Source organism: Camelus ferus, chromosome X (genome assembly GCF_009834535.1).
Source record: "Camelus ferus isolate YT-003-E chromosome X, BCGSAC_Cfer_1.0, whole genome shotgun sequence".
Taxonomy (NCBI): domain Eukaryota; kingdom Metazoa; phylum Chordata; class Mammalia; order Artiodactyla; family Camelidae; genus Camelus; species Camelus ferus.
The window spans coordinates 87368901-87380513 of record NC_045732.1 but is presented as its reverse complement, the minus strand read 5'-3'; the positions used below and the strand labels follow the sequence as shown (position 1 = coordinate 87380513).

The following is an 11613-nucleotide window of genomic DNA, read 5'->3' as shown; positions in this document are numbered from 1 at the left end:
CAAAGGTAAACTACTAAGCAATTTTCCATTCCAGGCTTTTCTCTCATCCCTAAAATACACGGTCTGAGAATCTGGCCCCTGCCACCACCCACAGCTTAACTTATAATTAACTCCCATAAAAGGAATGCAGTTTCCCAAAGCCCCAAACTCCCTTGACACAGGACATTTCTATTCGACGGCTATCGTCTGGAGTCTCACCTCCTCACTCCTTTTTTTCACTTGTTCTTTAGGTAATGGAGGGTAGCTCACCATCTTCCTGATATGACTGCTGCTCCTAACTTCTAGCAGGTGTGTGTTCTGCTTATCCTAGAATTTCCACTATTAACACAGTGCTTACCAAAGAGAAAATATCCAATTAATGTGTGATGAGTAAATGAGTCAGTGAGCAGTCTTTCATTTATTAACATTTATTAAGATTACTTCTACTTTCTTGAATAAGCCAAGCAAATCCAGGTATATATATTTTAATTTTACAGAAAGACTAAAGTGGTAATGGGAATTCAAAAATGAACCTTTTATAGTTTTACATTTTTCTCTATTGTCTGCTGAGTTCTTTCACACTTCCAAGGAAATGCATATTCCAATGTCATGTTATCTTGTTCCAGATTACAAAATAAGATGGAAAGTTCCCCAAGTTGATTTGTAAAATATCAAAACTCCTGTTCTCAAAACTGATAAACAGCAATAAATGTGTGACCAATGTCATTCAAAAACAGATTCTAAAGCTAGTAAACTTATTAAAAGAAAGAGTATTTGAAAAATACCAAAAAGAAAAAAGAAGATAAACTTTCAAGCAATGCATACAGGAACAGGGACACAAAGTTGTTACACAGTATATTCTCCTCAGCCTTGACCCTGGCTTTCCTCTACTTAGAACTCTGACTGCCCTCTCCAAACGCAGGGTGAATATTCGGGTTCATTCTTCAGTTGGAGCAGGAGCAGCTGCTGAGCGATGCTGCGCAGTGAACACAGCAGTAGTACTACACACTGGGCTTATTCTGGCCCTGACTCTCTCTCATCTCTTAAAGCCTCCTCCCACCAGCATGAGAAGGTAATGGGGTCAGTCCCTTTTATCTTTGCCAAAAATTCCAGAACTTTCATCTTGCTAGTTTCAGCATGGGCCCTTGGACCCCACAGGAATTCGTACCGTGGAGGATCACTATTAGGCACCTTCTGGTACACCAGATAATTCTGCTGCACCCAATCTCTGGTGAGGAGCTTCCTGGGCTCCCCATAAATGAAGTGCTCCCTCCCAGCATACACTCCTATCATACTCAGGAAATCCCAGATATTTTCCTCAGGGGTGCAGTTGCCCTCTATGAAGATCAGACCCAGGATGATTATCAGCAGGCCATTTTTAGGCATGCTCTGGTTATCACTAAGTGTCTCAACATGGGTGAGGTCTAGTGAGTTAACAAGGACATATGAGTGGATTTGGGGGTCTACTTCCTTCACATCAATGCCAGAGATCACCTCTAGGCACTTACAAGCTTTCTTGAAGATCACAGGGAATTGTTTCTTGTACCTTTTGATGACAACCTTTAGCATTTCTGCCTTTGTGATGGGCTCCTTCAGTCGATACTTGAGGATCATGAAATTCACCAGATCAGCCACCTTCTCATTTAGCAGGTTTCTGGGCAAGGACTTGGTGTCTGCTGGGGCCTGGAGAGAGTGTGTGTCATCTTCTTCTTGGCTGCTGGAGCTTCCATCTGATGTGCTCCATGATGAGGAGGAGGAGCTCTGAGGACACCGGGGAGGACCCAGTGTCACAGCAGCAAGCTCCTGCTCCTCCTGCTGCTCCTGCTCCATCTGCTCCTCTTGCTGCTCCTGTTCCTCCTCCTCCTGCTGGTCCTGCTGGTCCTGCTGCTCCTGCTGCTCCTGCTGTTTCTGTTCTTCCTCCTGCTGCGGCTCCAGCTCCTTCTCTGGGGTGCCCGGGATCATAGGAGAGGAAATGGGGGAGGTAGAGGGGTAGGAGAAGGTGAAAGAACAAGAGGAAATGGAGGCAGTCTCTTCCTCCTCCTCCTCTTCAGCTGTGGGGACCCGTATCTCACTTAGGATCTGAAAGCCTGGCTCAAAAGTAAGGCGTGGACGCTCTGAAGAGTGAAACATGATGACTCTTTTCGGAGGCATGAGGTAGAAATGTGAGCAGGATGGTGGGAGATGGGATCCCACGGGCCTGGGGGACAAAAGGAGAGGGTCAGCGGCCTCAGCAGAGAAATGCACCCTTGGCATCTCTGACAAAGGCTGCCTTACAGGTCTCCTCTTTGGGGGATGCTCTAGGGCCTCACGGGGCTCCTGTCTCCCGGGACAGTTTGTCCCCTAGGAACCTGTAGGAGGATGTGAGAAAGCTCCCTGGGGCGCGGCCAACCAGCACAGCCCAAGGCTTCCAGGGCTAACTGTGGGCGGGCAGGATCAGTCACTGTGGATTCTCTGTTCTGGGGTGGGTGGGGTCCTCGGTAGACATTCAGGGTGTGCACCTCACCTTGACCCCTAGCACTGCCTGGGCTTCCTCTGCTCTACTGACCTGAGGACACATGCCTCAGACCAAGGCCCTCACCTCGCGGATCCCGGAGCCCCTGGTAGGTGAGCAGGGCCGGGTTCTGTGAGGTCCCCACTGTTGTGGAGTGGATGATTCCCTCCATGCTAGGGCTCTCACCTTTCCTCTAACAAGGCCTGTGCCCCCTCCTCCCCTGCCTCTGCTAGCCTAAGGCCAGATCTCACATTCCTGAGACAGATGGGAAGGAAGTGAAGGTGCTTCCTGCCCAGGGCCTCTGGGAGTGACAGCAAGGGCTGAATGAAGTCTGTGGGTTCCCACTCTCTCCTAGCTGAGGGTTACCCTCATTCCTCACATTAATGCCTGGTAGGTTCTGAGACTCCTCCCTCTGCTGCCCTGAGTCTGGCCTCTTCAGAACAGGCCCTCACCTCCCTGAGACCACCATGAAGGAAGTGAGGGTACACCATACTTGGCCGCTGTGCCCAGGGCCTCCGAGAGCTGACATCAGGGAAGGGCAGGGCTGGGTGTGCCTTCAGTCCTCACTCAAGGTCCTTACTTGAAACTTTGGCATAGTCTAGGACTCTTCTCTCTGCTTCCCCTCAGACTGCTCAGAACAAGGCCCTCACCTCCCTGAGAACCATGGACAAAAATGAGGCACCACATCTTGCCAGCCCTGCTAGGTCCTTCCAGTGCTAACAGAAAGATCTGAGCCCACGTGTTCTGTGGTGGGGCTATCCTCAATCCTCCCTCATGGCATCCATCTTTACTCCTGACAGGGCCGAGGCCACCCTCTGCTGACTGGACATCACTCCCTCAGACCATGACCTCACCTCTCTCAGACACCTCCCTCACCCTTGCAGAAAGTGAGGGCATACTATATACAGCCAACTTTGCCTGGTCCTTCCAAGGCTGAGGACAGGAGATGGCCAGGCTCTGTGGAGTCTTTTCTTTCTAGGGTTGGAAGTACCTTTAGTTCTCACCAGGGGTCCTTACCTTGACTCTGGTGGAGCTTGGGACTCTTCCCTCTTCTGACCTGATGTGGCTCCCTCAGTTGACCTGTCTTCTCACTCAGACCAAGGCCTTCACCTTCCTGGGTTCCTCAAGACAAAAGTGAAGAGATCACATTCAGCCACCCCTGCCTAGGGTCTTCCATGGCTGACATCAGGGGCTAGACCCCTTCTGTTCTGGGATGGGGTGGTTCCCTCTGACTTCCCTCAATGTATTCTTTACTCCTGGCAGGGCCTCGGCCCACCTTATCTGGAGACCTGGGACCATCCTCCTTAGACCAAAGCTTTATCTCCCAGGGACACCTCCACTCACCTCTCGCAGGAAGTGAGAATACACCACATCTGGGCATTCCTGCCCAGATTCTCCCAGGGTGGACAGTGGAGACAGGATGGAATTTCTGTGAGACTCCTGTCTGGGTTGAAGAGTAACCTTAGTCCTCCTTCAAGGCCCTTACCTTACCTTGACCCCTCACAGATTCTGGGACTTCCCCCTTTGCTGATGTCATCAGCTCAGACCAAAGCCTTTACCTCCCTGGGACACTCGAGACAAAGTAAAAAGATATCAAATCCAGCCACCCCTGCCTGGGGTCTGTTCTGGCATAGGGAATTTACTCAATCCTCCCTCAAGGTATTTATCTGTATTCCTTACAGGGCCTGTCCTACCCTTTGCTGACCTGAAGTTTCCTGCTCCAACCCAGACCTCAACTCCCTGAGAGGCTCCAACCCCTTGACTTCTGGTAGAGCCTGTGGCAAAAGTGAGAGTCCTCTCCTCTGGTCACCTACTCAGATCCTCCCAGGGCTGAGATTCTGTGGCATCCTTCTCTTCAGGGAGGGGGGCCTTCAGGCCTCACCAATGGCCCTTACCAGACTCTTGCCAGGGCCTGGGACTCCTCCCCCTTCTGAACTGATTTGGCTCCCCCTCAGACCAGCGCCCTCACCTCTCTGAGACCCTCCCACACACAAAAGTAAGGAAATGCCATATCTGGTCAATCTTGCCTGTGGTCTCCTGGGGCTGACAAGAAGGGCACAGATGGGTTGGAGCCCCCTCTAAGACGGGTATTTTAAGGGTAGGTAGAGGCCAAATCTACCTAGGAAGGAAGGTCATCTCAATCTTCCCAGAGACTTCTCTTTAACCTGAAGTCCACACCTCAGTAAAAGGCTCACCTCCCTGAGACTCCCAGAATGCAAGTCAGTAAACAGCACATTGGCAACCCGGCTATGTGACCTCCCAGGGCGGACAGGAGGGGCAAGTTTCTGTGAGACCACTCTCTGCAGGGTGAGAGGTCCTCTAAATCCTCCCTCAGGGTCCTTATCTTGACACTTGGCAGCATGTGGCGCTCTCTCTCTGCTGGACATCCATCAGACCAAGGTCCTCACCTCCCTGAGACTCCCCGCCTCGAAAAAAGTGAGTGGAAGCCCACATCTAGTAACCATCCTTGGTTCTCACATGTGAGAACCTCCGGATAAAATAAAAGAGAGGTCACAATTTGCCACCCCTTCCCAGGATCTCGTAGGGCTGACAGCAGGGGCTGAATCCCATCCATTCTGTGGCAGAGGATATCTTCTGCCCTCCCTCAAGGTACTCATATTGCTCCCTCAGACAAAGGCCTCACTTCCATGAGACAAGCCCCACCGCTTCCTGGAGGGGTGAGGGAGCATCACGTCTGACCACCACTCCCTGAGTCCTCCCGTGGTTGACAGTAGGGGCAGAGTAGGGGGTTTTGTGGGGCTCCTCTGTCTGTAGAAGGTCCCCTCACCCATTCTCAATGTATTCCTATTAATTCCTGACAGGGCCTGCATCTCCTCCCTTTTTTTGACATGAGGATGCTCCGTCAGCCAAGGCCACCATCTCCCTGAGATGCCAGAAAAAGAAGTCAGGGAGCTAAAGAGGGGCGCCTGTGCTCCACAGCCCTTCTCAGGTTGTCTCAGGGCTGACACAGGGCTGGGCGTCTGTGGGCCCCGCTGGCTGGACCGTGAGGCCCCCTCAGCCCGCCATGAGGGTCCCCACCTTAACACCCTTCAGAGCGGGGACACTCCTTCTTCTGACCCGAGTCCCGCCCCGGCTGACCAGGCCTCGGCCCCTCAGACCCCCATGACGGTGCAGGGGGTGAACCCATCCAGGCCGGCCGGGGCGCCCCGGGGCTGACAGCGAGGGGCGGGTGGGGGCCTTCCTCCGAGTCCTCACCTCGATGCCCGCCGGGCAGGGCCAGGGGCTCCCCCTCTGCCCACCGGAGTCCGTCCCCATGCGCCCCAACCGACGGCGCCTCCAGCCCGCAGACCCCAGGGTCAGGACACATCACATCCGAGAACCCTCCGGGGCCTCGCGGGCCCCTTCCCTGTGGGCCAAGGGGGGCACTCTCCTCCCTCTGCATCCGCTCCTGGCCCGGGTCCAGCCCCGCGGAGGAGCCCGGCCACTCAGACCCGCGAGGCAGGACTCAGGAGACGCCCGGCCGCCCACAGCTGAGAGCAGGGCGGGGGGGCGCTCCCCTCGGTCCTCAGCTTGACGCCTGGCAGGCTGGGCCTCGCTGCCCTCTTGGCCCGGGTCCACGCTCACTAACGAGCCTCCCCTTGCTTGCAGCGGGCCACACCCTACCCAGGAAGTCTGCCTGGATTTCTCAGGGCTGACAGCAAGCGCGAGCGCGAGCGGAGGGGGGCTTCTCCTCCCTGCTGGCCGCACCTCACGCCCGGCCCCTGAGCCTGGGGCTCCCCCTCCCCTGACTGGGGTGGGGCCCTCAGACCAGCCTCCGGGCCCTCAGACCTCCCAAGTCCGAGTCCGGCGACGCCGCAGCTGACCACCTGCGCCCGCGGCCTCCGGGGCCCACGGCACCGGCTGGGCAAAGCTGCGCCCGAGCCTCTGCGGTGCGGGGGTCTCTCCCTCCGGCCTCAGGGTCCTCACCTTGAAGCCGAGCGGAGCCTAGGGAGCCTCTCTCTTCTGACCTCAGTCCGCACCCCTCAGAGAAGGCTTCACGTCCCTCAGGCTCCCGAAGTGCAGGTCCCCACACACCACATTCGGGGGCCCAGCTGGAGCCTGTCCGGGAGGATGCAGGGGCGGGGCGCGGCGCGGGTTCCCGCTCTGTCTGCGGGGCGGGGCCCGGGTTCCCGCTCTGTCTGCGGGGCGGGGCCCGGGTTCCCGCCTTACGGTTGGGTCCAGGGTTCCCGCTCTGCCTGTGGGGCGGGGCCCGGGTTCCCGCTCTGCCTTATGATTGGGTCCGGGGTTCCCGCTCCGTCTGTGGGGCGGGGCCGGGGCTCCCCGCTCCTTCTGCCGGGCACTGAGGCGTCCGCTCTCTGCAGAGCGCGGACACGTTTCCCGCTCTGGGGTGGAAAACCACGCAGTCTTGCCTCAGAGTCCGCACCTTAACCCCGGCAACTGCCTGGGCTGCTTCTCTCGTGGGCTCCAGCACAGGGCCCTCCCCTCCGTGAGAACATCAAGGCGGGAATCGGGGAGCGTTCGGTCAGCCGCCATGAGCCAGGGCTACGGAGGATGGGCTTCACAGACAGGGCAAGCACCCCTCCCCGCTCCAAGATTGCGAGCATACCCCCAGATTGTCCAAGGTAGTATCTATATTTACTCCCAACTCGGTTTGGATGCCCTCTCTTTTGCCGACCTGATAATGCGTCCCCGAGTCCAAGGCCCCCGTTTCTCTGAGACTGCCCCTCTCCAAAGAGGATGTGGAGCAGGGCCGTTTGGCCTGACTGGACTTCCCGGGACCTCCCGTGCTGACAGCATGGGCGGCCTTCTGTGGGTCCGCTGCTGTCTGGGAAGGGAGCCCACATAATCTTTCCTTAAGATCCGCCTCTGGATGCCCGGGCAGGGTCTGAGTCTCCTCCCCTCTCCTGCTATGAAACAGAGCCCCTCAGAGCAAGGTCCTCACCTCCCTCTGATGCCCTAGTGGGACGTTAGGGGACTCCCACAGCTGGCCGCCATGCGTTCCAGCCTCCCAGGGCCTAAAGTAGGTCAAGAGCTGGATTCTGTGACACCTCCTCTACCTGAGGCAGCTTCTATTTGATCCTCCCTCAAGGTCCTCACCTAGATGTCTGGTGGTGATCTGATGATGATGGCGTCTACCTGTCCCTCCCTTCTAACCACATCCAGTGACCATGCCCCGAGGCTTCCCAGGGCTAACCACAGAAACAGGGCAGGGCTGGGGCCTATTTCTTCAGGCCCTCAAATCCTCCTTCAAGTCCTCACCTTGACAACTGGCAAGATCTGGGCTCCTCCCTCTGCTGACCTATGTCTGACACCTTCAGACCAAGGCCTCCACTTTCCTGAGACCCCCAAGCTGGAAATGAAGGGGGCTGTTCAGCCTGGGACCCCTGCCTGGAGTCTCTAGGCATTGAAATCAGCAGTGAAGCAGGATTCTGCGGGGTACCCTCTGTTCAGGACTGGGTGGACTCCTCAGTCCTTGTTCAGAGTCCTCATCTTGTATCCTGGCTTCTCAATTAAGTACAATGGGGGAAATTACCCCTTCCTGCCAGCTCTAACCATTTGCTCAAGTGCAACTCTTACAGAGAACGGTTTCAGGTTCCAGGCTAGATGCCGTGTGGGAGGATAGCAGCACCCATGACAAAGAAGCCCAGCTTCCCACTGGATCCCTTTACCAGCCAGACTTACTTGCCATCTGTGGTCTGAGATGCAGCCTCCTATTTCTACAATGAAGCAGAAGCAGAAGTGTAAAACTGTCGCTCCTCCCTATCCTGTCATCTGCCTTTTATTACATGCTACAAACTCTCCTCGATCTCTCTTAGGCCCTGAACTACCTCACTCCAAACACAGGTTTAACGCAGTCCTTAGTCTCCCCCAGGGGTTTCTCATGTTTTGCCATTTAGATGTTATTATCAATATTTGTGAGATATATATTTATTTATTCTCCCTTATATGGTTTTGCAGGCTTTTGGGAGAAGACAGCTGCCCAGGCTTGAGTGTCATCTTGGCAGCTACAAGCAAGGCACTATATCTATAAATAAGAATTGACATCTTTACAGTGACGTGAATCCCATCAATAAATATGATATACTGCTCTGTTTATTTGGGACTTATTTTACCTGAATCTATCAGTAAACTTTTATGGTTGCCTCCTTAAAGATCTCATACATTCTTGTGATGATTCTTTTAAGCTATTTTTTTTTTTTGGATTTTACATTCACTGTTGTGAATGTAATATTTTCTATTGCATGTCTTAATTGGTTATTGCTTTCATGTGGTAAGGCTCTTGCTTTGCTATAGTGAATTTATACTATCTTTCTGAGGTTTCTTATTCATATGAGTATTCCACATGCTTATTCCTTAGAATTTTCTACATAGGTGACATTATCACCAAGTATTATCTCTTTCTTTTCAATGTTCATACATCTTATTTATTTTGATAGCCACAGCTCTGGCTCTGTGTTCCAGTACATTTTGAAGAGAAAAGGTGATAGCATGTATCTTTATATTTTCCCTGACTTTAATGGAAATGCTTCTAACATTTCACATTAAAGCATATTTGCTGTCGATTTTAGGAAATATAAGTTCTCTTGTAATCTCAGTAATTCCTACAAACTTGTATTGAATTTTTCTAAGTTTTTTTTTCTGTACTCATTGATGTAATCAAATGGTTTTCTCCTGTTATGGGCTGAATTGTGTACACCAAAATTCATACATTGAAGTCCTAAACTCCAGCAACTCAGAATGTGACTGAATTTGGAGATAAGGCCTTTAAAGAGGTAACTAAGGTAAAATGAGGTCACAAGGATGGGCCCTAATCCAACAGGACTGGTGTCCTTATAAGAAGAGGATATTGGAAAACAGGTATACATAAAAGAAAGATCATGTGAAGTCAGAAGGAGAAGATAGCCATCTACAAGCCAAAGAAAGTGGCCTCAGAAGAAACCAACCCCTCCCAACATACTGATCTTGGACTGTCAGCCTCCAGAATTACAAGGAAATTAATTTCTGTGATTTAAGCCACCTAGTCTATGGCATTTTGTTATGGCAGCCTTAGCAAACTGACACACCCTTGTAATTTGTTAATGTAGGGAATTAGAATTGAAAGTGTTTCTTAATGTTAAATCATGTTTTTCATTCTTCAGACATGCTCTGTTTGTTCATTTAATTCACTTCTGTGTTGAATATCCTATTAATCTACTTAAGATATTTACTGCCATGTGTGTGAGCTTGGCTCAAGTGTTACTTTCATGGGGCGTCCTCATCTTGTTTTTGAATTTAGGAGAGCTTGCCTGGGAGAAATAGTTGAATAACTGCCCACAACTTTACATGCTTTAGAGGAGATTATATGAGATGATGATTTGATTTTCCCTGACCATTTGATCGAACTGGCCTTCAAACTGCTTTTCATGGAGCATTTAAGGATGGCTTGAGCTTTGAATATAGTTTCAGGTTGTATTTTTCAATTAGAATTTTCTATTTCTTTATGACCAAATTTGACCTTTTTCTTTTTTCTAAATGGTGGTCCATTTCACTTAGGATTTCAGATTTAATGGCATGATATTTATAATAAAAACTTTTTATGACAGAAATTCTAAAACATACAACCAGTAGAGAGAATAATGTAATGAACACAATATACCTGATACTCAGCATCGACAATCATCAATGCATGGCCAACATGCTTCTAACTATCCCTCCATCCACCACCGTTCCCACCAATCTTTGCTGCTGGAATAATGCAACACAAATCTAAGATATCACATCATTTCCTCTCTATTTCAGTATGTCATTCTAAGTGAAGTAAGCCAGAAAGAGAAAGAAAAATACCATATGAGATCGTTCATATGTGGAATCTAAAAAACAAAAACAAACAAACAAAAACAAAGCATAAATACAGGACAGAAATAGACTCATAGACAGAGAATACAGACTTGTGGTTGCCAGAGGGGTGGAGGATGGGAAGGGATAGACTGGGATTTCAAAATTGTAGAATAGATAAACAAGATTACACTGTATAGCACAGGGAAATATACACAAAATGTTATGATAACTCACAGAGAAAAAAAATGTGACAATGAGTGTGTATATGTCCATGAATGACTGAAAAATTGTGCTAAACACTGGAATTTGACACAACATTGTAAAATGATTATAAATCAATAAAAAAAGTTAAAAAAAGAAAATTTTAAAAAATTTAAAAAAATAAATAAAAGATAAGGACTTTTTTATAAAAGATAAACCCAATGTAATTACCAACCCTAAAAATTTAAATAAGTCATTAATATCAAAATCCAGTTATTTTCCACATTTAGCTGATGGTTTTATATATATATATATATATATATATATATATATATATATACCCAAATATTATCTATACATTGATTGCTTATTATGTCCCCTAAATTATATATAATTCTCTTATAATATTCAAATCTCTTCTGCATCTATATTTTGTACAATTTTATTTAAGTTATATTATTTCCGTTTTTATCTTCAGTAATCATATTTTTTAAATTTGTCTATTTTATAAGCATTTTCAAAGAACTGGCTTTGTTATTTGGCTCTACTGTCTTCTATTTCATTACTTTTGCATTTATTTTAATTATTCCCTTCTACTTTTTTAGGTTTGACATGCTGTTTATTCCCTAGCTTCTTAAATGGCTTGGATGTTTTAGACATTTCTTACATTTAAATACATCTATTTAAGACTATATATTTCCCTCTGAGTAGTGCTGGGGCTGCATCACATAGGTAAAGTTAAATATATCACCTGATTACTTACATTATTAGAATTTTTCAAAACATATACAAAAACTAGTTATTACAAAATTATTTTTCATTAGGATATGAAGAATATGAGAGATATATAGAGGTTATTTGGAGGAGGTTTCAGGATCCAGCAGTAACTAGGAGGTTTTTTCATTTTGTTTTTGTTGTTAATTATAGAAGAAACTTAAACATATTTAACTGCTGGTGACAGAACTTGATTTATCCCAGGAATGTGATGAAGTTTAATACTAGAAAATCTGTCACTATAATTGGCCACACATGTAAAAGCCAGGAATTAACCAGGAAAATTGAAACCATGGTAAATATTTAATGCAGAGAGTTGAGATGGAGAAGCTGAACAGAGGACAGTTGGGGAACCAATAATTAGCAACATAAAGAAGTCATTCCCACCT

General features: G+C 48.9%; 1 protein-coding gene across 2 annotated transcripts; it reads right to left on the bottom strand.

Moving 5' to 3' along the window:
* Window positions 1–425: 425 nt before the first annotated feature.
* LOC102506436 (melanoma-associated antigen 9) lies at window positions 426–6519 on the bottom strand. 2 transcript variants are annotated; one of them, XM_032474515.1, is made up of 3 exons: window positions 6398–6519; window positions 3488–3584; window positions 426–2176 (listed from the first exon to the last, which is right to left on the bottom strand). In XM_032474515.1, exon 3 carries the CDS (start codon window positions 2128–2130, stop codon window positions 994–996), a length of 1137 nt encoding a protein of 378 aa, XP_032330406.1. In that variant the 5' UTR covers window positions 2131–2176; window positions 3488–3584; window positions 6398–6519; the 3' UTR covers window positions 426–993. The 2 variants fall into 2 exon arrangements, with proteins under 2 accessions (XP_032330406.1, XP_032330407.1); XM_032474516.1 differs by having other exon boundaries at window positions 3488–3592; window positions 6398–6442.
* Between the last annotated feature and the right edge of the window lie 5094 nt (window positions 6520–11613).